The sequence below is a fragment of the Hyaena hyaena genome, unplaced genomic scaffold, assembly GCF_003009895.1.
Source record: "Hyaena hyaena isolate Hyena2069 unplaced genomic scaffold, ASM300989v1 scaffold_458, whole genome shotgun sequence".
Classification (NCBI taxonomy): Eukaryota; Metazoa; Chordata; class Mammalia; order Carnivora; family Hyaenidae; genus Hyaena; species Hyaena hyaena.
The window spans coordinates 880588-905710 of NW_024081090.1; the positions used below are offsets into that span (position 1 = coordinate 880588).

General features: G+C 36.2%; 1 protein-coding gene across 10 annotated transcripts in view; it reads right to left on the reverse strand.

The window, feature by feature from the left end:
* The window catches only part of MPDZ (multiple PDZ domain crumbs cell polarity complex component), a 156790-nt gene that overhangs the window by 34281 nt on the left and 97386 nt on the right, over nt 1–25123 (reverse strand). For 5 of the 10 annotated variants that reach the window (XM_039253666.1, XM_039253672.1, XM_039253669.1 and 2 more), the window contains 5 exons: nt 20583–20687; nt 16761–16853; nt 8616–8793; nt 5266–5376; nt 673–771 (listed from right to left, as the gene is read on the reverse strand). In XM_039253666.1, coding sequence (XP_039109597.1) covers nt 673–771; nt 5266–5376; nt 8616–8793; nt 16761–16853; nt 20583–20687 — 586 coding nt within the window. The remainder of the gene's footprint in view (nt 1–672; nt 772–5265; nt 5377–8615; nt 8794–16760; nt 16854–20582; nt 20688–25123) is intronic. The other 5 variants (XM_039253671.1, XM_039253670.1, XM_039253675.1 and 2 more) reach the window with 3 other exon arrangements.

The following is a 25123-nucleotide window of genomic DNA, read 5'->3' on the forward strand; positions in this document are numbered from 1 at the left end:
GAAACCCCAATGAATATTCATAAAATGCTTCCTGAAATTGTTGAAAGCTTTCTTTCCTATCATGATCAAATTATCATACAGAGATTCTTGTCAGTTTTTGTTTCAATTCTGGGTTTATAATTTCATGAGAATATGAGACTATCCAAGTACAGGTTTATGGGCATTAAAATAGTGGCCTGTTTCCTCATTCAGGCATTTACGTGGACACACTCTATGAATATTCAACACACTCCTGCATATACACAATTATTTGTAGAGTGATTAACTCACAGAAGGGCTTTTTTAGGACCACCTTGTATATAAGTCTGAGAAGGATTTAAATCAATACAAGGCTTTAAATAAATTATGTGTGAAAGCAGTTCATACATTTGGCAACTAACAAAAATTTAAATATCAGAAAATTTAACTCACACCAAAATACAGGGAAGGCATTGGACTCACAATTCTCCCTTACTATTCAGAAGAGCCATCTAATTTCAGCGATAAAAATGAGTATGTTCGGGCAAAAAAATGTGCTTAAGAAAGGATTTGCATGCCCACTCCAACACACAGTTTTTTGTCTTTTTTCCCCTGCCCAAATTTAGTAAACAACAGTGAACTAGGACAAAGGCATAACAAAGAACGAAACATTTGCAAGAGGCAATGAATGGCAAGACAACGGCATTATCCAACCTTGTCAGCGTTGAACTGAAGAGAATCAGCAAATGGGTTAGTGCTGCTGAAGTTGTACTTAGGGTAAAGGTTGTGCGGCAAGGAAGGCAAAGGGGATTTCTAAAAGGAAACATAAGAGGCGCTGAGCGCAAAAGAAATATATTTAAAACAACTCAAGTCTTAAGAACAAAGTACTGACTTCTATAACAGTGTGAAATTAGTAGATCCAGTCAGATCTAGTAATTAAGAGCAACATCATGTTAAACAGTCTAGAACTAAAGGTTTACCTCTAGGAGATCTGGATCTACCCCTCAATTTAAATCTGGCCACAAACTACGTGGGATATGAGCTGGTGAAACTGATAACCACATTTCTTCTCTTTTCACTATCACATATACTTTGTCCACTCTATAGATTCATGTATGTCCCGTGCATATCAGTAAACATGTTTCAAAATGAAAACCATAAATGCTTTCTGTTTACATTTAAAAGCAAATTATGCTTTTTTTTTTTTTTTTAAAACAAAAAAGGAATGGACTATCAGCTACAGCAAATTAAACATTTGTCTGCTAGTTCACTGGTAACCTTCATGATTCTTTTATCTTGTTTCCCAGGAAGGAAAATTTTCAAACTTAGATTGGATATTGAGGTTGCTTCAGGTCAATAGTACTTTTCCATTTAAAAAATGAAATTAACAATTTTAAAGAAATATACCACTGTACAGTGGTGTTCTTTATTCCTGCCCATTTTTTGTGGAAGTAGAAACATTGATTTTTTTAAAAATTTCCTATAAAAGCTCCCATGTGAGTGGGAATTTATGAGGCTATGAATATATTGAAGTCTTGCCTTAGAGTGTTTCTCACAGATTTTGTGGCTTGCTTGAGATACTCCCTGAGCTAGGACTACTGGAGTTGAATATATGTATCAAAGGCAGGATGACTGCCAGATAGAATTTAGCATTTTCATAGTTTAAAAAAAAAATGAAAGTAATTTCCTTAGCACAATAAATTATTCTTCTTTTCATACCCACTATCTTCTTCTTTTATTGACTGTATCTTTCAGGGGGAAATTGCAGACATTTAAAATTCATTTTGGCTCCAATTAAATGTTTGTGTTACTTCTGTCTATAAAAAAGCCCTACTGGCAAGCATCAGGAGTAGGAAGAGGTTGTCATGTGATGCCACCCTGTACGGGAGAATACTCTGGAAAGGCTCTTTCCTCAGTACGCCTGTACTAAAGCTTATGCCACATTACCCTTTCAATCTGCTCTTCTTGCAATGTTTTTCCTACAGAGGGAAGATGGGAAAAAGAAATGGGCACAATGACATTTCTGCTCATCTCAACTTTCTCTCTGCTTTTCAGTTTAAATGTCAACTCCTGCTTTACAAAAGAAAAGATCACCAATGCCAAGGAACACGACCATTTATTAAGGTGGAAGAAATGACTAGGCAGAGATTAAAAGCATATTCTAGGCCAAATAACTCCATGCTATTGAAGGTGGAATTTATTTCTGATCTCATATATGGAATTTTTAGGTTTTAAAGTTCCTTTATAATTCTGTAGAACAATTAAAAAAACCATAATGGTAAAAAATGGAATATTTAATGACAGCTCTAGTTTTCTGTTTTGCTTTTTTTTTTTTTTCTTTTAATTTGCAGCTCTTATAGGATTAGAATTTGGCCCTGATAGCAGAGTATAAAGTACAGCATGAGTACAGCAAATGAAGTGGTAGATCTATTACTATGAAGAAATTTATAGGAACAGGCCATATTCTTTATTTAAAAATCAATGATGAAGCTTCTACTTATCGTTCGAAGGGCTGATAAAAATCAAAATGTTATTAATTAAGAAGAAGCACAGGAAGGACAAGAACATTCTCTAGTCCATATTAATAGGGTCTACCCTTTGGTATGACGATGTAGTCCAACTGATGGAACTGTCAGTAATAATAAGTACAGAATTTATTATTATAATGATTATTATGATTATTCTCTATTCTGTGAAATTCTGATTCTTGATTAATCTAGAGATTGACTATCTTTTCATCCTATGTACTGGATTTTTTTGATGCTTTATTGTACCTACAAATAAAACACTGTCCATTAAGAGAGTCTCCTGTATTTGTGATTTTTTTCCCCTTTAGATTACTGGAGACATGATTATTTCCACAAGGAAGTAAATCACTGAAAACAGCTATCATTTTAAATGCAAAAGTAAATCTGATTTCCTAAAGCTGAATGTGTATGTAGAGGAGGAAAAATATCTCTCCTCTATTCATCTTAAGTTCTCAGCTGGATCTCTGTAATAAAAAATAGATTAACAAGAGAAAAAAATATATATTGATTTAACGGTAACTTTTATGTGACAAAGAGCCTTCATTAGATAAGGAAGAAGTGAAGAAATAGACTTGAAGGGTTTTTTTTTATAGTAGGTTTGCTGAAGCATGGAAAGTCATGGAAAATATGATAGGACAAAAGAGTATGAACATAGTGGGGAAACTAAGGAAAACTTAGCAAGGTCTGTTCATTCAGATTCTTCCCAGCGTCCCTGTCTTTGGAGGTAAGGATGTTCCTTTCATCTAGGTATGGGGAGGGCTCCTCTCAGAGGAAGGTTTTATGACCTACATCAGGGGAGAAGGGGAAGGTCAGAGTCCTTCTAGCATGCCTTTTCCTTAATTCCTTCAGCTTAAAATATTCAATGTGCCCTATTTTGGGGTAGGGCATTCAACATGCCCTGAATACTGTCACATGTAACTTGACTAGACATGTCACTCTAAGCAAGATTTATCCTAGAGTAACTGCTATAAAATCAAGAGTCATTCTACCTCAGGTGATAAAACAGTGGTATTCTCCAGGCATATGAGAAAATATCTTCCCAGCTTATTAGAAACTGTGACTGGCGTTGAAATAAATGTCTGCAGTTTAAGTTTTTAAAAGTAATATGAAGAATCCTATTCAGCAGTTTACAGTACTGCCCTACATGATATGCAAGTTGAAAATTAAAAATAAAAACAATGGAAAAAAACCTGCCCATGTACAAAAAAATGGTCTTAACGTAAACACCATTTGCCAACATCATTCTATATCTACGTTAGACACAACAAATGGAAACAAATGTGGAAAGATTTGTAGTTATTTAAACAAACTGAATACCATGTGAAGAGAATTGCAGCATGGTGCAGCCCTATCATTTGGCAGATTTTCTCATCTGAATGGATAATTATTACCTAACAATAAACAATGGAATGATTAAAAACTGCAGATGTGAAGACAAGTACTTACATTAGCAACTACTAAATTCATCCGTTACAGTAAACCCACCCCAGAGCTACATCTGTCTTGACCGCACAAACACTAATAGGATAAATCTGGACACTCTGAATCCCACTGCACAGAACACTAACAAGTCACTTTTGCGCTGATCTTATTGACAGAGCTTTTGGCTACTCTCTTTCCATCATCTGGGCACTGATTTCTTGTATTCTTGATTTTAAAATGATAGAATAATTACATATTTTCAGTTTCAGACGGCTCTTTTAACTTCCCTCACATATATTGACATTTTTCTTTTAAATAAAGCTAATGAGTGGGTATTTCAAAGAGAATCAGTATGACAGGGTTTTTTTTTTATGTGTGTGTGTGTGTTTTATTTTGTTTTTACTAAGATCCAGAAGTAGAACCTCTGTGAGTTCCAGAACATCTAGGAAGCTCCTGAAGTGATATGCAAACTTTGCAGTGAATGTGTATAGTTCTGAAGAACTTTCCAAGGGGCATGTTTAAAAACTACTGCACGTGAAAATAAGTTCTCTTCACTGAGACCTAAAAAAGGAATAGTTAAAAAGAACAGTTTGCAACTCTTGGCATAATTTTCATCTTCAGAATCATTAGGGCATGTCAAACCCACAAAGTCTCACTTAGTCTCTTCTCCATCAACAACATTCATTAAATGAATTTATTCCACTTTCCAAAATATTTTTTCAAGCCATTTTACCTGTCAGGACTGATGGTAAAACGGGTTAGTAGTTTTTTGTCTGCCAGGAGTTATCCAGTGATGAGGAGCTCTACAGTGACTGTGGCTGGGAAGCAGCAGTTATGAAATCACTAGTATATAAACATACTGCTTAAATTTCCACTATGCAGAATGTTCAGTGGGATAGACAAATACATTCACAATGATTCAGATGATTGTGGGATTGCATAAGCTGGAAATTCTGTCTAGAGAATAAATGCAGAAAGACACTGTAATCTCTCTAGCTTCTCAGGGATTCCACCAGAAGTCACACAATATTAAGTTAAATATATCACATTCAATCTTAATGACATAGATTTTGTGACTATGGTGAACAGTAATAATTATGCATCTAGATACTGATGGCCACCAATGAATCCTACTTTTCTGTGTTTTCAATGGACTTCCAGTGTTTATTTAACATGGTGGAAGAGATTTCCAGGACAACTCAAATTAAAAAAAAAACAAAAACAATATGAAATTTTAACAAGTCTCCTGAGATTTCAACAGTGGATATCTGCTCTTAGAGACAACTTGGCCCTTGTTATATTAGATTCCAAGTTGAACACTGTTTGGATTTGCCTACCTTGCCCTTTGTTTGCTTACCCTTGGTCTGTTTATAATGCTCTGTACCATAAAGACTACAGGGTTGCCTGCTTTCCGAATGGCTTCCACAGCTTGTTCATGGCTTGCATCTCTGAGGTCCATCCCATCCACCTGCAATGGAAGGCCTCAGCTTAACATTTCAAGAAGCTACAGAACAACAGAACAATTTGTGGATCTGGAGTTTTGAGGATCCTGGGTGAGGCTCTTGGGAATCTGTTTCAGAATCAAAAATAATGGTGACTACTTATGAGGCTCCAGAACTCTTAATTTGTCCAGAAGACTTGTGGTCCCTTGTTTTGGACACTGATTACTGTTGACAGATTTCTGTCTCCAATAATCAACCAAATTAATAATCAGCTGAAATGAAGGCTCTGCTTCTGCTTTCCTTACACTATCAGTTGTTCCTTTAAATTAGGAAATCAACATCATTGAAGAAATCATATGAGGGCTGTCTTCATCATGAAAATCACTAGGAATTTGCTTCCGACTTATTGTAGATTACTCCGGGAAATGGGTAGGGGATGTTTTGTGTGTTTCTCTCTGCATAGGGATGCTTGACGTTAAAAACAAAAGTCTGATGTTCATTCAGAAAAATTGGGTTATGGCAAGATTAGTTTTGCAAAAGAATCTTTGTAATAGACATGACAGGAGCTAGAAGCCAAGAAATTGTGCTTGTTAGTAATTCTTATATAAACAGCTTGAAAATGAATGTTATTTTGTAACTTTTTTTTGACCACGGATTGCCTGGGTGATGATCAGTTCAGCTTATGCAGTATATGAATATGTATACGCAGGAAGGAAAATAGTTTGAAAGGCCAAATGCTAATCCTGCCAGCTTAAAACTACAGGATAACTATTATCATTTTATCATTTCCGATTACCACAATATGGTATATACAACAAAACAGTAAAATCAGAGTAGACACAACTCTGGAAAAGAAAATAGTTATTAGATCTCTGCATAGGACATTATCACCTTTAAAAGAAGTACATACATTTAATTGAAAACCTCCCTTAGATCAATAGTTATATATCTTACAGTGCATATAAAAATAGCTTTCATTTTTGTAGAATAAAAGTTAGTATTCACATCTACCAAATATTCTATCTGCAGACACATTTACCAGGACATATCTTTGCTCAAGTCTAAAGAACTCTACACTTAGAATGGAATATTGTGCAGGTCTCGACTCATCTAATCTAAATACATTTTTAGACACTTGGCAGAGACATGTTTTAGAATCTCCAGGATCCCAGAGGCCTAAGGTTTTCTTATTTACTAGAAAAGCCCCTATACATAAGAGCCTTCAACAAACCAGTGCTAAATTGCATACAGTATTTTATAACACACACAAAAATACTTTCTTTTCACTTTGAAAGGGATGTTTTAACTCCCTCAATACATTTAAGCAACAGTTTGGTACAAACCATAAGACCCTTCTAGAAATAATTATAAATGTTTCTTTACTTTTTCTCTTTAAGTCAAAGGTATTTAACAGTGAATTCTCCCTAAAATAAACTGCCCAGTGATAATCTGAAACTGGGATCTTTAGATAAGTGTTCTACTAAAAAGGAGTTCTTTAAAAAGGTGCTTGGGGACCCCGCCTGGGTGGCTCAGTCTGCTAAGTGTCCAATTCTTGACTTCGGCTAAAGCCATGATCTCACAGTTCACGAATTTGAGCCCCACATTGGGCTCTGCGCTGACAGCATGGAGCCTGCTTGGGATTCTTGCTTTCCCTCTCTCTCTGGTCCCCCCAATTCCCACACGTGCACTCTCTCTCTCTGAAAACAAATAAACATTTAAAAAAATTTAGTTTATTTTTAAGAGAGAGAGAGACAGAGAAAGATGGAGAGAGACAGAACATGAGTGGGAGAGGAGCATACAGAGAGGGAAACACAGAATCTGAAGCAGGCTCCAGGTTCTGAGCTGCCAGCACAGAGCCCGACGCGGGGCTCGAACTCACAGAACCGTGAGATCATAACCTGAGCCGAAGTTGGTCGCTTAACCGACTTGAGCCACTCAGTGTCCCAAATAAACATTTTTTTAAAAGGGGGTAAGTATCATCTAATGAAAGGCAAGGATGCAGGAAGAAAGAAAAAGCCCATTATTCTTCCTTATAAATGGCTGGAGGAAAAGACAAAATGAAACAAAAGACATGATCCTTGTCCTCCCAACTCTCAATCTTCCTCCCTCTTCAGCTCTCACAGACAATCAACCAGTAAAGGACTACTGTTTCAGGAACGTGAAACTGTTCATTTTAAAGTTGCAGTTAATATGTTGTAATCTTTTTCTACACAATTAATGCATTTTAATGGTAAGTTATATGGATTTAGAAAATGAGAGACAATCACTTGTATAAAGTAAATGTAATGGTCCTTATAATAATAAAGTGATTGGTTTCTACTGGGAAGTTGTTTCCTATTCTACTCTAAATATCCTGATGACTACCCTCTTAAACTAAAACTATACTTACCCTGATCAAACAATTTATCACACGGTTCTGAAGTAACCTGATTACTTGTTAAGTCTGCTGCACTTGACAGATAGGCAGGCATGGTGCCTTGTTTACTGCCAAATGCCCAGAGCCTGTCATAGCATCTGGAATGCAACAGCTGTTCCAGGAATATTTGCTGAGTAAATGAGTAGTGACCAAGGAAGAAAAGACTATTTAAAATATTATACTTTGTTTTGAATTAAGAGATTAGCAACAATTTGACCAAATGCTTCTCTTGCTCATAACGAAGTTACACATACATGAGTGTGTAAATACACACACACACACACACACACACTCCTCAGTGATAAATGGGCACAGCACTGAGTAGTAGAAGGAAAATCTGAGCCTGGATTGTGGGGGTGGGGCATTTATATAAAAGGTTATCAGGGCGATTAGCGTAAAAGATTTACCAAAGAGACTCACTTGGAAAACAATCTTATCCAACAAAGTTATTCTACAATTAAATGATCGTGACAAAGCATTTCTTGAAATAAAATCTCACTGGAGAGCTTAGTTATGATGTACACATTCTGCACATGTATACATAATTTCAAACAATTCAATTCTTCCTCAAGAAATCTGCTTTGTTCTTTCAAACAGATCTTCATTATTTTAATTCAGGGCCAGTGTTTTTAAAAATAGTTGGTTATATCTCCAAACACCAATGTCTGAATCAAGGTATATAATCTGTCACCATGCACTAAAGAGAAAAATTATAGATGAAATGAGACATATGGCAAAGAAATTCGACTTTCCTGTTGGTCAAGGAAGCAGTGTAAAGGCAATGATTCCCTTAGGAAAGAGGACAGAAGAGGTAGGGAACTTTGGCATAGAAAGTTAACTAGAGGGTACCTCTACTATTCTATCTCCAGGTTTCAAGGTTCCATTTGCGCCAGCTGGACTATCTTCAAGAACGTGTTTGATGAAAATGCCCCTCATCACTTCACCGTTGCTTAGACGACTCCCCATGCCTCGTCCGCCAACAATGCTGATGCCCAAGGATTTGCTTGGTTCTCTCCAAAGTTCAACCCTGTAAAGACAAATAAAATTGCAAACGCTTATAAGAAAGCTTATGAGAGACAAGTTTCATAATGCTGGGTTTTGCAATAATTTTTGGATATGACACCACAGGCCCAGGCAACAAAAGACATGACAAACTGGACTTTGAAAAAAATAAAAACTTGTGTTATTCAAAAATACTATCAATAAAGTAAAAAGGAAACTCATAGAATGGGAGAAAATATTTGCAAATCACTCTTTAGATAAGGGGTTGATATCCAGGATGTAAAGAGAACACCAAAACACAACAATAAAAAATTAAGCAATCTGATTAAAAAATGGACAAAGGAATTAAATAGACTTTTCTCCAGAAATGATATACACATAGCCCAAAAGCTCATGAAAGATACACAACATCACTGATCATCAGGAAAATGTAAATCAAAACCACAGTGCTACCACCTCACACCCACTGGGATGGCTATGATTTAAAAAGAGAGAGAGAGAGAGAGAAAGGAAGTTGTTGGCAAGGAGACATTGGAACCTGTGTACTGCTGGTAGAATGTAAAATGTTGCAGCCACTATGGAAAACAGTATGGAAGTTCTTAAAAAAATAAAAATAGAATTATTCCATTTCTGGGTACATACCCTCCCAAAATCAAAGAAAGATCCTGAGGAAATATTTGTACAATCACATTCACAGAAATATCATTCATAATACCAAAAGGTTGAAGCAACCCAAGATACAAAATGGTATATATGGACCATAGAATATTATTTAGTCTTAAAAAGGGAGAAAATTCTTTTCACATACGACAACCTTGAAAACATTACATTAAGTGAAATAAGCCAGCTAAGTGGAATAAAGGACAAATACACGATTTTACTGATGTGACATACTTAGGATACAGAGACAGAAAGGAAAATGGTAAAAAGTTTCTTGAGACAAATGAAAATGGGAACACAACATACTAGAACTTATGGGATGAAACAAAAGTAATTCTGAGACGGCAATAAGTGCCAACATTTAAGGATAAGAAAGATCCCAAATAAACAACCTAACTTTAAAACTTAAGGAATTATAAAAAGAATAAACTGAGCCTAAATTTAGCAGAAGAAAGGAAATAGTAAAGAGGATAACAGAAATAAATGAAATTCAAAAAAAGAAAAGAAATAAATGAAATAGAGAACATAAAAATAATAGAAAGATTAATCAAATCAAGAGTTGGTTCTTTGAAAAGAGAAACAAAATTGACAGACTCTTAGCTACACTAACCAAAAAAAAAGACCAAAATCAACAAAATTATAAATGAAAAGAAGATATTACAATTGAAACCACAGAAATTCAAAATATCATAAGAGGTTATTATGAACAACTATACACCAACAAACTTAAGAACCTAGAAGAAATGGAAAAATTCCTAGAAACATACAACTTACTAAAATTGAATCAGGAAGAAATAGGAAATCTAAACAGACCAATTACTAGTAAGAAGACTGAATCAGTAATCAACAGTTCTATAACAAAGAGAAGTCCAGAATGAGATGGCTTTGCTGGTAAATTTTACTAATCATTTAAATAAACACCAATCCTCCTAAAATGCTTCCAAAAATCAAACAGGAGAGAACACTCCCAATCTCATTGTAGAAGGCCAGTATTACCCTGGTACCAAAATCAGAAAACTGCAGGGCAATAGCACTGGTGAATATGGATGTAAAAATTGTTGATAAAATACTAGCAAACCGAATTTTGCAGCACATTGAAAGGAGCATTCACCATGATCAAACTGGATTTACCTCTGGGATACAAGGACGGTACAACCTAGGCCAATCAACCAATGTGATAAACCACATGAATAAAAGAAAATAAAAGAATCATATGAACATCTCAACAGACACAGATAAAAAGTCTTTGACAAAATCTGACATAGATAAAATAAATCAAAGAAGACACAAATAAATGTAAAGGTATCCAGTGTTCATGGCTGAAAGAATACTGCTAAAATGTGAATACTACCAAAAGACATCTACAGACTCAATGCAATTCCTATCAAGATTCCAAAGGCATTTTTTACAGAAATAGAAAAAAAAAACTCCTCTAGAATTTATATGGAATCACAAAAGACTCTAAACAGTCAAAAACCCTGAGAAAAAAGAACAAAGCAGGAGGCATCACACTTCCTGATTTCAAGCTGTACTTATAAAATTATAGTCATTCAAAACAGCATAGTTCTGGCATAGAAACAGTCACAGAGACCAATGGAACAGAGCCCAAGAATAAACATAATAATATATCAAGAGCCCAGTAATAAACACAAGAATATATAATAAGGTCAACTAATATTTGACAAGGGAGGCAAAAATGCTCAATGGAGAAAAGAAAGTCTCTTCAATAAATGTTGCTGGGATAATGGAATATTTGCCTGTAAAAGAATGAAAGAGACTCATATTTTATACCACTCACAAAAATTAACTTGAAATGGATGAAGGATTTAAATATAAGACCTAAAACCTATCGTGATCATCTTTCTATGATAAATATATAATCAAGCCATCATGCTATTTGCCTTAAACTTATACAGTGATGTATATTCAATTATTTATCAATAAAACTGGGGAAAAAGAAAGTAGAATGGTGATTGTTAGCAAATGGGGGTAGGCAGAAATGGGGAGTTATTATTTAACTGGTACAGATTTTCAGTTTTGTAAGATGATATAAGTTCTGGAGGTAGATGATAGTGATGGCTATGCAGCAATGTCAGTGTTCTTAATGCCAGTGATTTACACACTTCATGTGGTCAAAAATCATAACTAAATCTTTTAAAACTCAATGTAATACAGTGTTATGGAAGTTAATTTTTGCCAATTTATTAAATTTTGCCAATTAAGATTTTACCAGTAGTGGAACAAAATCATTATATTAAATACTTTCTAAATTACATGTTTTATAGTCAGATAGACACTAATGTCATTCTGAAGATGATATGTTACAAGTAAATGCTGAACTCACACCCCTGGCTGGGACACAGACCAATATAAAAGTATCATTTTCCAGGAGATCTAATACTGAAGACATTAAAAAATCAAGAAATTCAGCTACCCCTGAACAGATGGTAGCATCAAAGCTTGGCAATCAAATCAGGGAAAAGAACATTCTTGCATACACTATGTCAGAAGCTTATCTCTGTAGAAATCTTTGCCAAGCTAGACCTGGTACCTAACAGTCAGGGCCTGAAAAGCAGTGGCTAACAATATCTGATGTGATTTGATCCCACACTGCCCTCCTAAATTCGTCTCCACAATTCTGCTTTTCTCTCTACACTCCAGTTACCACAGCATCTTCTTGCTGTTCCTTAAGGATGTCAGGCATGCTCTCCTGCTTCCGGGCCTTGGTGCTTGCTACCTCCCCTGCCTTGAATGTGCTTCTACCCACATAATAAACACAGGAACTCATATTTAATAACTGCATATAGCTCTAAGCACTATGAATACATGATGTTTGTGTCTTAAGAAAAGGATGGGATAGAACAATAAGGTAATTTGCAGAGAGGTGTCTGGCTGGGAAGAACAAGCAGCTCAGGGTATTATCAGAGGAACCTAGCAAAGAGCTCTGAGATAATGCAGTCTGCTCCATGCTGCAGGAAGGAAGATGATGTTGGACATTAAATAGGAAAACAAAGCATGGTCCAAACATGGCCTTAATTTGAGGAGCTTTGAAGAGCTCCCAGAGGAAAGGAAAGATTGGAGTAAGGACTGCTGTGTCGTGAGGGTGGTCCCAGTAAGAAAAGGCTGGGGAATGAAGGAGAACCATGGGTAGAGGGAGAGGACAGCCCCTGGCCAGATGAAGGCAGGTGAGGTCAGCATTTTTTTCTTAGAAATCTATAATCCTAGAGACCTAACTATTTAGTTCAAAAGGATGTTACTACGGGTTTCTGAATCTTAATAATATTTGTATGAATTGTTTAAACTGGTTAAAATCCTCGTCATCATTTTCTTTCACTCTGGGAATTCTGTGAAAGACAAGAACCAAAATTCTTTCTTGTTTCTTAAAGCTGTTCCTAAGATAAAATGGCAAAGTAAAGATGTCAGTAAATTTATGCATTTGTAGGTAAACATTTAAGAACTCAGAATACATATGTAGGACTCCTTATCCCTTCTCTTAAAAAGGAAAAAACAAATAAAAGAAAGAAAGAAAATGTCTCCTAGGGTTCTTTGTAGTTAGTGTGAATTGGAGAGTTTCTTATAATTTCTCAAATGGTAAAAATAGCAGCAGGAAACACTTATTAAGTGTTATCATGTGCTCAGCATTATTCTCTAGATGAGTCCCATTTACTTTCATTCATTTTACAAATGGAGGATGCTCAGAGAAGTTAAACAACCTTTGGAAAATAGCACTGTAAGACCATGTAGGGTCTGGCAGGTAGCAAAGTATTCAAATACAGTATACTCTAGAAGAAAGGCTGTAACTCCTTAAAACACTGGAGAAGATAACGAGGACAGAGCTGCTGAAATGACCACAGGGCTGAGGAACTACTGAACAGGACATGGTAAAACATTCTGCGGATAGAGAAAGGAGATGTGTAAAAAAACAAAAACAAAACAAAACAAAAAACTTGTATAGAACATGTGCAGAGTTAGTTGTATGGAATAATGGCAGCCTTTCTTGAGACCTATACATAGGTTTGCAAAGAATGAAATTCAGAAAAGCAAAGGTAAAAGAGATCTGAGGCCAGGCTGCCTGAGCTCTGAACCAAGTCTCTGGTTTCAAGTTTATTTTTTGCTACTTAACAATTGTGTGACCCTCTGAAACTCATTTAGTGTCTTACCTTCCTCAGCTGTGAAATGCAGCCAGTAAGTCTATGTCAGAATTGCTGTGAGGACTAAATCAATCAAAGTATGCAAAGAGCAAAACAAAGCTTTGGCACAGCAATCAATAAGTCTTTTATTACTCTTATTATGATGACTGAGATTATGATTACTGAAGCAATATAAGCAAGATATAAAATTCAATCCAGATGACAAATGAAAAAATGTGTACCCTACCACCTTAATTCTGTTATGCCTATACATTATTTATTAAGACAGGATATCATTTTCTAACCATCGGATTGACAAAAAAAAAATGTGTTTTTTAAATAATCCTATGATGTGATAGCAAGGATGTAGGGAAAAGAAAATTCTCATATATTAGAACTGACTGAAGTAATAATTGGTACAGCCACCTTAAAAAGCAATTTGACAACTTCTAATAAAATAAATAATACACTTAAATTTATGAGCCAGCTCTTTTGGAAACATACCTAGATAAATTCCCATACCTATGTATAAGGAAATAGATATATTTATCGCACAGAATTATTGTAGTTGTGAATAAATATTAATTACTCAAATAGCAATCTGGGCATGAATGGTGGTGTATTCATATACTGAAATGCACTGCAACAACTAAACTGAATGAATTAAGTGACATGACAGATCTCCAAAACACTGGATTGAGAAAAAAGCAAGCTAGGAAATGACACACAGAGTAAATACCAATTCTGTAAAGGAAAAAAAATCACATGCAAAATAAGAGTACCAGCTGATTTGCATTCTTAAAATTTATACTTTGCTAACAAATATTCTCTATTTCTACACAAAGCAAACCTCTTTTAACTGCATAAATGAATGTCCCATCATGTTTTCCATGTTGTATAGCATATTCACAACACTTGCTCCTCGTTTACTAAAAGCTCTGGTTGGTTTGGTAAGCTTCCTCATACTATTCTTTAAACTCTTCCCAAAAGTACCTTACTTAGTGCAGGGTACCTTCTTTAAGATTTCTGGAAGCTCCAGCCATACTCTCTGTAAAGTAACTATCACCTTTAGATATGTGAAGACTAAAATAAAGGCCAAAAGTATTTTATCTTCCAGTTCATAAGTTATACCCAATTCTTTCTCATAATAAAATATCACAATGATTCCTGTATTCAACATTTTCCATTTGCTTAGTTATTACTGATGGTGGTGATTACTGACCAGCCAAGCCCCTGACTGAGTGCTCTCTCTGCATCAGGCACTATGCTAAAGATTTACATGCATCATCACACTGAATTCTCCAAATCTAAAAGATTTTATTATTAATCTCATTTTACAGATGAAGAAACAGACCTAGCAGAGATTAAGAAATTTTTTTAAAGAAGGATTTAAAAAAAAATTTTTTAATGTTTTATTTATTTCTGAGAGATAGAGAGAGAGAGAGAGAGAGAGAGAGCGAGCGAGCATGAGCAGAGGAGTGTCAGAGAGAGAGGGAGATACAGAATCTGAAGCAGGCTCCAGGCTCTGAGCTGTCAGCACAGAGCCTGATGCAGGGCTCGAACCCACAAAATGCGAAATTATAACCTGAGCCAAGGTCGGATGCTCAGCAGACTGAGCCACCCAGGCACCCCCAGAGATTAAGAAATTTATCTTAAAAAGTGTCAAACTTAGAATTCTAACATGGCTCTTATGGACTCTAAACATTTTGCATATGGTCTCCTAAAATCTACTTTTTCTCCAATAATGCTATTAAAATGGATAAATGTATCTAAAAAGATAGACTGTGATTACTGTCCTCCAAAAAAATTCAAATTTATCACTAAGATCACCAGCTACAAAGTAATTTCACCTAACTTACTTTTGCCTTTCTCTTCATATAAACAAGAAACAGCATAATCTATTTTCTGTCACAGACCTAGCATTTATATTTTGGTCTCAGTGTGGGTATGATTCAGAGACCTTGATTTTTCTAAGCAGCCTAAATAGCTTTAAAGGAATTCCAATCAAAAAGTCATTTTATTTTTTTAGTATTTATTTTTGAGAGAGAGAGGCAGGGCATAAGCGGGAGAGGTACATAGAGAAAGGGAGACACAGAATCTGAAACAGGCTCCAGACTCCAAGCCGTCAGCACAGAACCCGACATGGGGCTCAAACCCACAAACCATGAAATCATGACCTGAGCTGATGTTGGATGCCTAATCGACTGAGCCACTTAGGCACCCCTTAAATTTTAAATGGCTAGAAATGCTTACTGATTTTTGTGAAGGCAACATAAAATGTTTTCTATATTTCAAATATGACTCAACCTAGAAATGTTTAAATGTAAGCAAGAAAAACCATCATACTGTTTTACATCTCTGAATAGTAGACATCTTTCTCTTTGGAGTATTTTATTTATTCATTTTAGAATAAATATTAAGTGTTTACTAAATAAGTGCAAGAAACCATAATGATGGTCACTTATAGATCTGTTTACAGGGACTATTCAATGACTACTTCTATTTTATACTTAATGCAAAATTCTTTACATTTTTTCCCTCAAGTATTTTGTGTGTCCCTACATCTTGCCTCTCCAAGTACACTATACTTCCTTGAGGGCAGGATTTATGTCTTATACTTCCCTGTTATTCATAAAAACATGTGCATCCATAATCAGAGCTCAATAAATTCCTATGAAACTGAATTTGATTTTACTCAGCACGAATACAAAAATATGCCTTAGTGATGCATAGGGACATATCTGAACATATTTAGGAAAGCTATCTTTTCTACTATATATGAAATTGGCTCCATACAGAGCATGGGTTAAAATAACTACAGCTTGTGATAACAAGATGCTTACACATACACACACATTTTGAATATATATGCTACAAATGCTAGATAAAATTTAAATTAACATTTGGTGGTGTACCTGATATCCAACTCTATAGAAAATATTATGCATTCCATCTACCTATGCAAAATTTTCTCTAGTTAATCATATTTAGCACCTACTATGTGCCAAATCTTTGTATACATGTTAGTTTTAACCCTGTGGAATTAACACATTATCTTCTCCACTGCAAACATGAAGAAATGGAGGGTAAGGGATACTAAAACGCCTTGCCCCATGTCACAGGAGCAAGTTGTAATCCAGTACTTGAAACCACACCTCCCTCTTTAAACACTGAGTAGGCAGAAGACAGAAATAGTCCTTACCGTCTGGGCTGATTCCAATTACTGTAAGCTGCATTTTGAAGCTCACTTTCTTCTCCCTCTCCTTCTTCTCGCTCTGGTAGTTCTGGAATGTCTCTGTTAAAAATTTACATAGTGAGTACTCCAAAATTCTAGTAAAACTATGCAAGTCTGTCTTTTATGTACTATATTATTGAATCGGTTTAAAATGCAGAGCTACCTTATATTTTTACAGACCTGGCCAATTTTACATTAAGGGGTAAAGAAAATCTAATCAAACAAAATAAAAACCTTACATTAGATCAATCTACCATAACTTTGGAGATATAGCTGAACCCTAAGATTCTTAGCTAATCTGTTTCTTTTCTGAGGAAATGTGGGAGAATATAGGAATGGAACAAGAAGAAGATAAATACAAGAATTTTAAAGAGTAACATTCAACAAATATTTCTTTTTTATTTTTTTAAAAATCTTTAATGTTTATTTTTGAGAGAGACAGACAAAGGGGAATAGGGAAAGCAGAGAGAGGAAAACAGAGAATCTTAAGCAGGTTCCAGGCTCCAGGCTGTCAGCACAGAGCCCGATGCAGGGCTCAAACCCACAGACCTGAGCTGAAGTTGGATGCTTAACTGACTGGGCCACCCAGGCAGCCCCTCAACAAGTGTTTCTTAAACAAAACATATAGGTAGAAGCACCATGTGGCCTATAAACTTGCATAGCCCTGACTGATTCCTGTCTTGAAAGAACTTACCATCAAGTAAGGCAGAAATTTAGCATCTCTGCTTCCTAAGGATAGACCAATGCTTTCCCTTCAAGAAAGATAGAAAACACTTTAGGTCCAGCTTCAGCCGATACAGAGGGATCATGCATAGAACCCTCCTTACAGGAAGCAGTGTACAATGTACCTGTACTCAAGGCTACTTTTCAATTTTCAGATTTTGCCAAATGCCAGGCACGTAAAACAAAAACAAACACAAAAACAAACAAAACAAAACAAAGAAACGTGTTCAGTCTGTTAACTAATTTTAAATTAAACTATAAATAAACCAGATCAATAAATATTTTGCTTTTCCAAAGGTATACTTTGCATCATAAGAGTAATAGTGTATGGTTATATTGATTATAGTGTGTCCTTACGCTGTCAGTAAAAATTGGATTTCTAAAGACATACATGAACATACTCCTTTGAAAGCAGAGAAGGCTAAAAAATTCTAATTTAATAAATGTTTTTGGTTGACTTTTATAGAAGCTGAATAATCTAAAGAAAGTATACGCTCAAATTATATCTATTCTCCAGTGATATGAATACTGAACTCTGTCAAATTATATAATCTTTAGACTCTGAGATCAGAACTCATATAAGCCAAGCCCAATAATCCATCTGTGTTTGAATGTGTTTCATAACATCTTTGAAAGCAACTGTCCAGGCTCTCCTTGAAGGTCTCATTCTTCCTTTGACTTAAATGTCAGATTTTTGTTTTTCATGTTAAGAGGAAATCTGTCTGGCTGTCTGTCCTATCCCTTGTTGGAGGTCTGAATTCCCTTCCTGTGCAAGTTGAGGAACAAGGTTCTCAACGAGGCTGGGACCAGGAGTCTAAGCTTGACAGTGGGATAAGACTGTTAGGAATTGGTCCAAAAAGGGGATTTAAAAAGGATGTTGAGAAGCAGACTGAGAACTGGACAGACTGAGGGAAACCACATTCCTGAAGATGCAGAGTAGAGAGGTGAAAACGAGGCTAACCCTCAGGAAATTCAGTAGGTGGGAAGCTGGCAGAAGAAGTGGGTATGGAACACAGACTTAAAATGAGCCCCTAAAGCATTCAGTGACAGCCATGGGGACGGGACGGGAGAAGTTCTCACCCACCAAGCCCAAGTTCAGGGAGCTACGTGGTTACCCTCTCAAATTCACTGGACCTCATGTTCCTGCCTGTTTAGCTGTAAAACTAATATCGTGAATCCTCTGATATAAAAACTCCATTTTCTTCAAATGACTCTACAGTGCTAGAATCCTTTCATCAATCCAGATGAGCTCCTATAAATGTGCTGTTCATTCCTTATCCATCTTAGAATGTGGTTTACAGGAATCAAGGGCCGTGTGCTCCAAAGAACAGGATGGACCAGTTCTCTTCTCCTGAGCTCACTTGGCTAAGAATGAATTAGACTTCTTTGCACCTGTGTTTGGTGACTACCAATGACATCTCTATCAACTAGAAATACTTTCTATACATCTGCATTCAGATTTGAGAAACTGGCACAAGGTCACACAGTAAAGTAACAGAGATAAGGTATGAATTGAGGCCATCTTATTACAAAACCTGAGCCCTAACCCCCATGCTATACTGTCCCATATTTTTATACTGGGCTTGTGTAATTCTTTCTTTGAATCCAAAGGTTAAGAACATAGGGCCTGTTTATATTCTAATCTTGGCTCTGCCAATTATTAGCTATGGAACTTGGACAAGCTACTTACCCTCTCCAGTACAGATTCCTTCTCTATAAAATGCAGACTGTTTTGTTTTTAGGACCCTTCCATTAAAAGCAAATGTACTTTCTCTGCAGTGAAGCAGGTAGTCCCAGCGTGGGACAATCCAGGTCAATGTGCTGGAAGGGAGCATACAGTGCTGAAAGTGGCTGTTTCTTTAATGACTTTTGAGAGCTTGAAAGGCCTCAGAACTTAATAGGAATATGATGTTACCTTGGCATGGTCTTTAAACTACTTGAAATAATATTTTAGGGGGATACTAGAATGACTGCTTTACAATTTTAACAGGAAGCTATGATCAATTAATACCACTGATCATGAGACAAATTCTAAAAATGGCTTAACTATGCACAGGGTGAAGTGAATACTCCTTTTCCCATAAAATTAACAAGACCCCCAAGGCCTATGACATCACATTCCCTTATTGAACTCATACAATACCTTTCCCTTCCCTAACACTTTCTGTATTACTGGAGTCATGAGCACTTTGCAGAGGAAACTGTGACACCCTATCAAGATACCTGCAGAGTCACTGAACATCCAGGTGTTCTGGGATGTCCTGACACCCTCTCTGGAATGGCAGAACTCTTGGGAGAAAACTCCAAAATGTTTGCAGAGCCAGCACTTCTTTACCATGCTTAAAGAGAAATATGGTCCTCAGTTGTTAATGCAACTGAAAAAACAGGCCTGGGATTGTGAGTGTAAAATGATTCATTCTTCATGGAAATGCAATTTCACAATAGTTCTCTTCCTGTGCTGAACTCAGTCAGCAGCAGCAACAGCAAAAATTAGTTCCTGACTTCTTAGGGGAGATAAAAAACCTTTCCCTGTGTTAAGGGTTCTTAATACATTGTATATCAAAAGCCTTCAAAAGGCCATACACTACTGCCTAACATGCATATATACAAAGATGTTCAACTCACAATGCTCCCCAAAAGAGTAAGAAATAATCAATAAAAATGTTCTGAATTGGTATGTACGTTAATAAAAAATTAAGTATAACTTATGAATGTGTTTTAAAAGAGAAAAAAGCATGATAAAATACCATACAAACTATGGGCTCCAGAGAATTAATGAAATAACGCTGAAATCTCTGGTGAATTCTCAGAACCCAGTCTATAAAAAGTACTATACTGAGTGGTACAACTAAAGAGGATTTTAACTTCTCAATTTGAACTGTCATATATTTTCCACATTAGTGGATAATTTCTTGAGTAATTGGAGGCTGAGTATTATTAAAATCTCAGAAGAGAGAAAAGGAATTCATTCTTTTTCATTACTAGTCCTCCCTGACTCTGGCTTCTAAAGTCTTTAATACCTGCTGTACGAATCACTCACTGCAGCAGACTTACTGCCTCACTTACCTGCCAGTGTATGAAGAAAATATATCCAGTGCCATTATTCCTCCAGACTGTTGCCCCAAATTTATTTTGAACTCTTCCAAATGTTCTGCAGGCACATAAGTAATTCTGAAACAGAACACAATCCCAGGGGATAAAAGGAAGCAAAGTTATGCCTAACAGGGGAAGATTCCAAAATATAAAAATAAAATTATATTGTCATTTTGTCCCTACTTTCACACTTTCTCATTTAGTAGGTTACTCAGAAGAGAACCCAACTTAGAAAAGATAAAGCATCCTATAAGCAAGAATAACAGATTAAGGTTTACATTTTTTTTAAGAGAGAAAGACAGGGAGAGAGAGAGAGTATCTCAAAGGAGGCTGCATACTCAGTGGGGCTCAATCTCAGGATATGAGCCCATGACCTGAGCCTGAGCCGAAATCAAGAATTGGATGCTTAATTGACTGAGCTACCCAGCCGCACCTAAAGTTTACTTTTTTTTTTTTTTTTACTTTAAATGTTAAGCAACAATTAAACTTTAAAACACCAATAAAGTATATGCTTGCCAATAACTATGTGAGGGAGGAAAGCAGCATTCTGTTGATTTCTGAATGAGAAAACTAACGGCAATTTTTAGAACAATCTCTAATACTTAGAAATGTAACTGTCAGCAATAATACTACTTTCATCTAAAGATCTTTGGGTTTCTTAGCAGAAAAAAATCAGGTATACTCTACTAAAACACTGGTCACCCCAAATTATTTTATATTCATCCATAATACAGAATTAATTTTGGGCATTGAAAAGCATTATAATAATTATATGTTAGCTCTATTAAGTTATGAACTCAAAAGTCTGAAGTTAAAGTATCATAAGTTTATGGGAAGTCTCTTCATAATTTGTTATCAACTCTCTAATAAATTATTCTAGTTTTATAGAAAAGCCTGATATTTACACTTGAATGGCCACTTACTAATTCAGCAAGTACTGGCTGAATGCCTACAATATGGAAGGCACCAAGCAAGATGATGACTACAGCTATAATGTTTAGAAACTGATATTTGAAAGTTCAAGCTTACTGCTGTCCTATAAGGCTACAGAACTGATTGATACACTTGTTTTAAGTAGGCTGTCCCAAGGTCTTCAAATTAAGAAATAGTTACATAAGAGAAACACTCAATTTGAAGTTGGTTCAGCACCTTATGCCACGAAAAAAAAAAGATGTGTCAGGACTGCACAATATAAAAATCATGAAGACTATAAAACCAGCTATCCATAACTTACCCATGAAGACAATAAGTACATAAAACCTTAGCAGTGGAGGGCAAGGATAAAAAGACTGTCTTTTAGGCCACAATAAAATAAGAAATATACCACTGGCATAATTTACTAAGGAGGATATATAATTTCAGACACATTGGTTATTCCATAAAAAGCGTTCACTCTGTGAGGTCACTTAAATTTGGAGTCAGAAGACACAGCTCTGTTACTCATCAAGAGTATAATGGGAGGGTAAATCACCACCTCCAAATCTCAATATCCTCAATCGCAAAAAGGACGTCAGTTTTTATGAGGCTGTTGTAACCCAGGAAGCGTAAAACAAATGTAACGCAGTGCTGTACTGGGGCATCAGCTAGCCTGGTCACATCTGATCGCTTTGCACACTCTGCGGACCCTTGAGAGTCTCTTCATTACACTTTTACCACAAGGATCAAAAAATAAAGAAGAAAGCACAGTTGAGAGGGTTCAGGAGTACACTGGGAGACAGAGTCACATTCCAATTCTGGCCCTAGTTAATTTATTCATCTATAAAAACACCTTTTCTAGGGTGTTAAAAATATATGGAATAGTAAACTTGAATTTATCCTGTCAAAAATAATGAGTAAAAATGTGTAACACATTATGTCAGGAAGACTGATTCTATTTTATACAAAAACAACATAAACTTAAAACTAAAAAGCCCATTCAAGAAAACTGGTATTATTTCTGAAGACTCAATAAAGGTAACACGTGTAAATAAAAGTATGCAGGGAGAAACTAGAACACAATGGCAAATAATAATAATCAGTTCAAAGTATTGTATTTTTTAAATGTTTCGAGAAGGAAAAAATATTTCTCCCCCAAACAATACTGAAAATGAATCTTCCTCTCTGTTTGTCCCAAACTGTTTTTTCTTTGACCAAGGCTAGGGGACATGGAGTCTTACAAATACTTTTTTGATATTTTAGAAGGCAGTAAGAAAGGGGAAGCAGGCAGTTTTCATAAGTGGTTAGCCCACAGAGAGCGAGGACACCAGAATAAGAGGTCCACAATGCGACAGCACGTGTAAAGCAATTCTAACACATGACTGGTCATACAGCACGCAAAACCTCCAAATCACCAAACAGAGCACCAGAAATAAACACACTGAACTGGCTTACTTGAGAGTGGTATTAAAACTCTTAAATGTAAACTAACCTTTGGTTACAAATGGAATGGAAGAAAAAAGAACAGCATTAGTAATGCCGAAATGTGATATGGCTATTAATCCAGAGACCATGTCTGCACATGCAGACAGGATCGTTCTCTGACAAAGGAGCTTGAAAGCTTAGTTTGGAAAATGTAATTTTCAAATGAGTTCACAATCATCAGTGCAATGTGAAAATGTAAGAATCTCATAGTTCTTTTGGGATTTATGTTCTTAAATAAATTATGGGGGGGTGGGGGTGGGGAGCCAAAATGTATACACTGAATCTATTATCTGGATGTATCCCTGCACTGAGTTATAAAAGCATGAAATGGTTTTCACAGACAAGTTGTAACACACAGCCATAATGAGCTTTTGAATCACCGATACTCACACATAAAAGGGGGCTCGATCATCAGCAGGTGCTGTAGAAAATCTAGAATGTGAAGCATACGCCGCGGCATCTTTTTACAATGGTGTTAACAAATGTCAATGTCTTGTGCTGAATGTGAGATGCATACATATGTAGTTAAAAGTGGGTGCTCCTGGTTGTTTTTTTTTCCCCCTTTCCACCTCCCTCCCCATCTACACCTCCCCCAGAAAAGCATCTGCTCTTTACTGGTGTCTATAGCAGTGATTATTAACAAGCATGGAAAAATATAACTGCAATCAATCTTTTATTCCTTGATCAGGAATTCATCCCACACTTTGGGTTAAGGCAGGTGAATTCTGATTCAGCTCAGTAATTATCTGGCAGATGTTAGAAGCAGCTGCTGCTAAGCACAAAACCCTGGCTATTATTACAGAAATGTAAGAGCTCCTGGCAAGGTGGAGTGAGAAGTGAAACAGAGTGCATTCTGGTGAGGCTTCACATCTGGTTTTCCATAGAAAATAATGAAACCTGGAACTTAAACTGGCTGTTCTTGAACTCTTGAAACTCAAATTATCTACCCAGGCACAGATGAACGCACACACACCAAGTTCCCAGCTATCTATCGTAAACAGCAAAAAAGAAATTCAATGCATTGTCTTCAATAAGCAATGCTTTTCCTAAAAATCATCAGTTACCTAACTAAACCAATTAGAGCCTTTTTTTCCATAAGTCCCTCCAATACATTCTCTCCACTACCATCCCACATAAAGCTAGGTTCACAGCAAGAAACAAAGCGAAAGAGACGTGGGTGGAGCCTACATCCAGGCATTGACTACAAAGCTTACATGGCCAGGGGCAATGTTATGGCTCCACTCAGAGTAATGGAAGGACTAGGCTTTCCTTTTTGGAGGATTATTCATATAGCTTTTAAGGTAATTCTAAACCTTTTGGTTCATAAAAGCAAGTGGTAAGAAGGGGACCGGGCCAAAACACTTCATGCAAAATGTACAGAACATGCTTCCCAGCCCTGGTCCATCTAAATAGCTGTCTGTGTTTATCATTTAACACACTTTTTTCAGAAAAAGGATTACATCATTCTGATTTCTTTTTTTTGTTTGTTTTTTTAATGTTTTTTAAATTTATTTCTGAGAGAGAAAGACAGCATGAGTAGGGAAGGGTCAGAGAGAGAGGGAGACACAGAATCTGAAACAGGCTCCAGGCTCTGAGCTGGCTGTCAGCACAGAGCCCAACACGGGGCTTGAACCCACAAACCGTGAGATCATGACCTGAGCCGAAGTTGGATGCTTAACCAACTGAGCCACCCAGGTGCCCCATCATAATTCTAATTTCTTTCTACCATTTACCCAATAAGTCAAACTATATCCATTGAATCACAGCCTTAGTAGGACACTTGAGAAGGAATCAATGTGTTTTGTATGTTTATGAATGTGTGCCTGTGTGAGCTCACACACACATGACCATGTGAGAAAGAAATGGATTGACTAATTGATCTTCAGAGGAGCGAATGATGCAGGACTTTTCTTTTCTGTTCTTTAATTTATGTTCTGACTCCTGGGACCCTAAAGCAATAATTCATGAGGTTACCTTTAAGATATCCTCAAGGCCCTACCTAATAAAGCTGCTGTCAGCATGAATGAGTCCATTCTGGTACTGAAACAGGACGCAGGAAAACAAATAAAAAAGGACAAGAGCAACAGCAATAAGGAATGGAGAAAAAAAAGTCT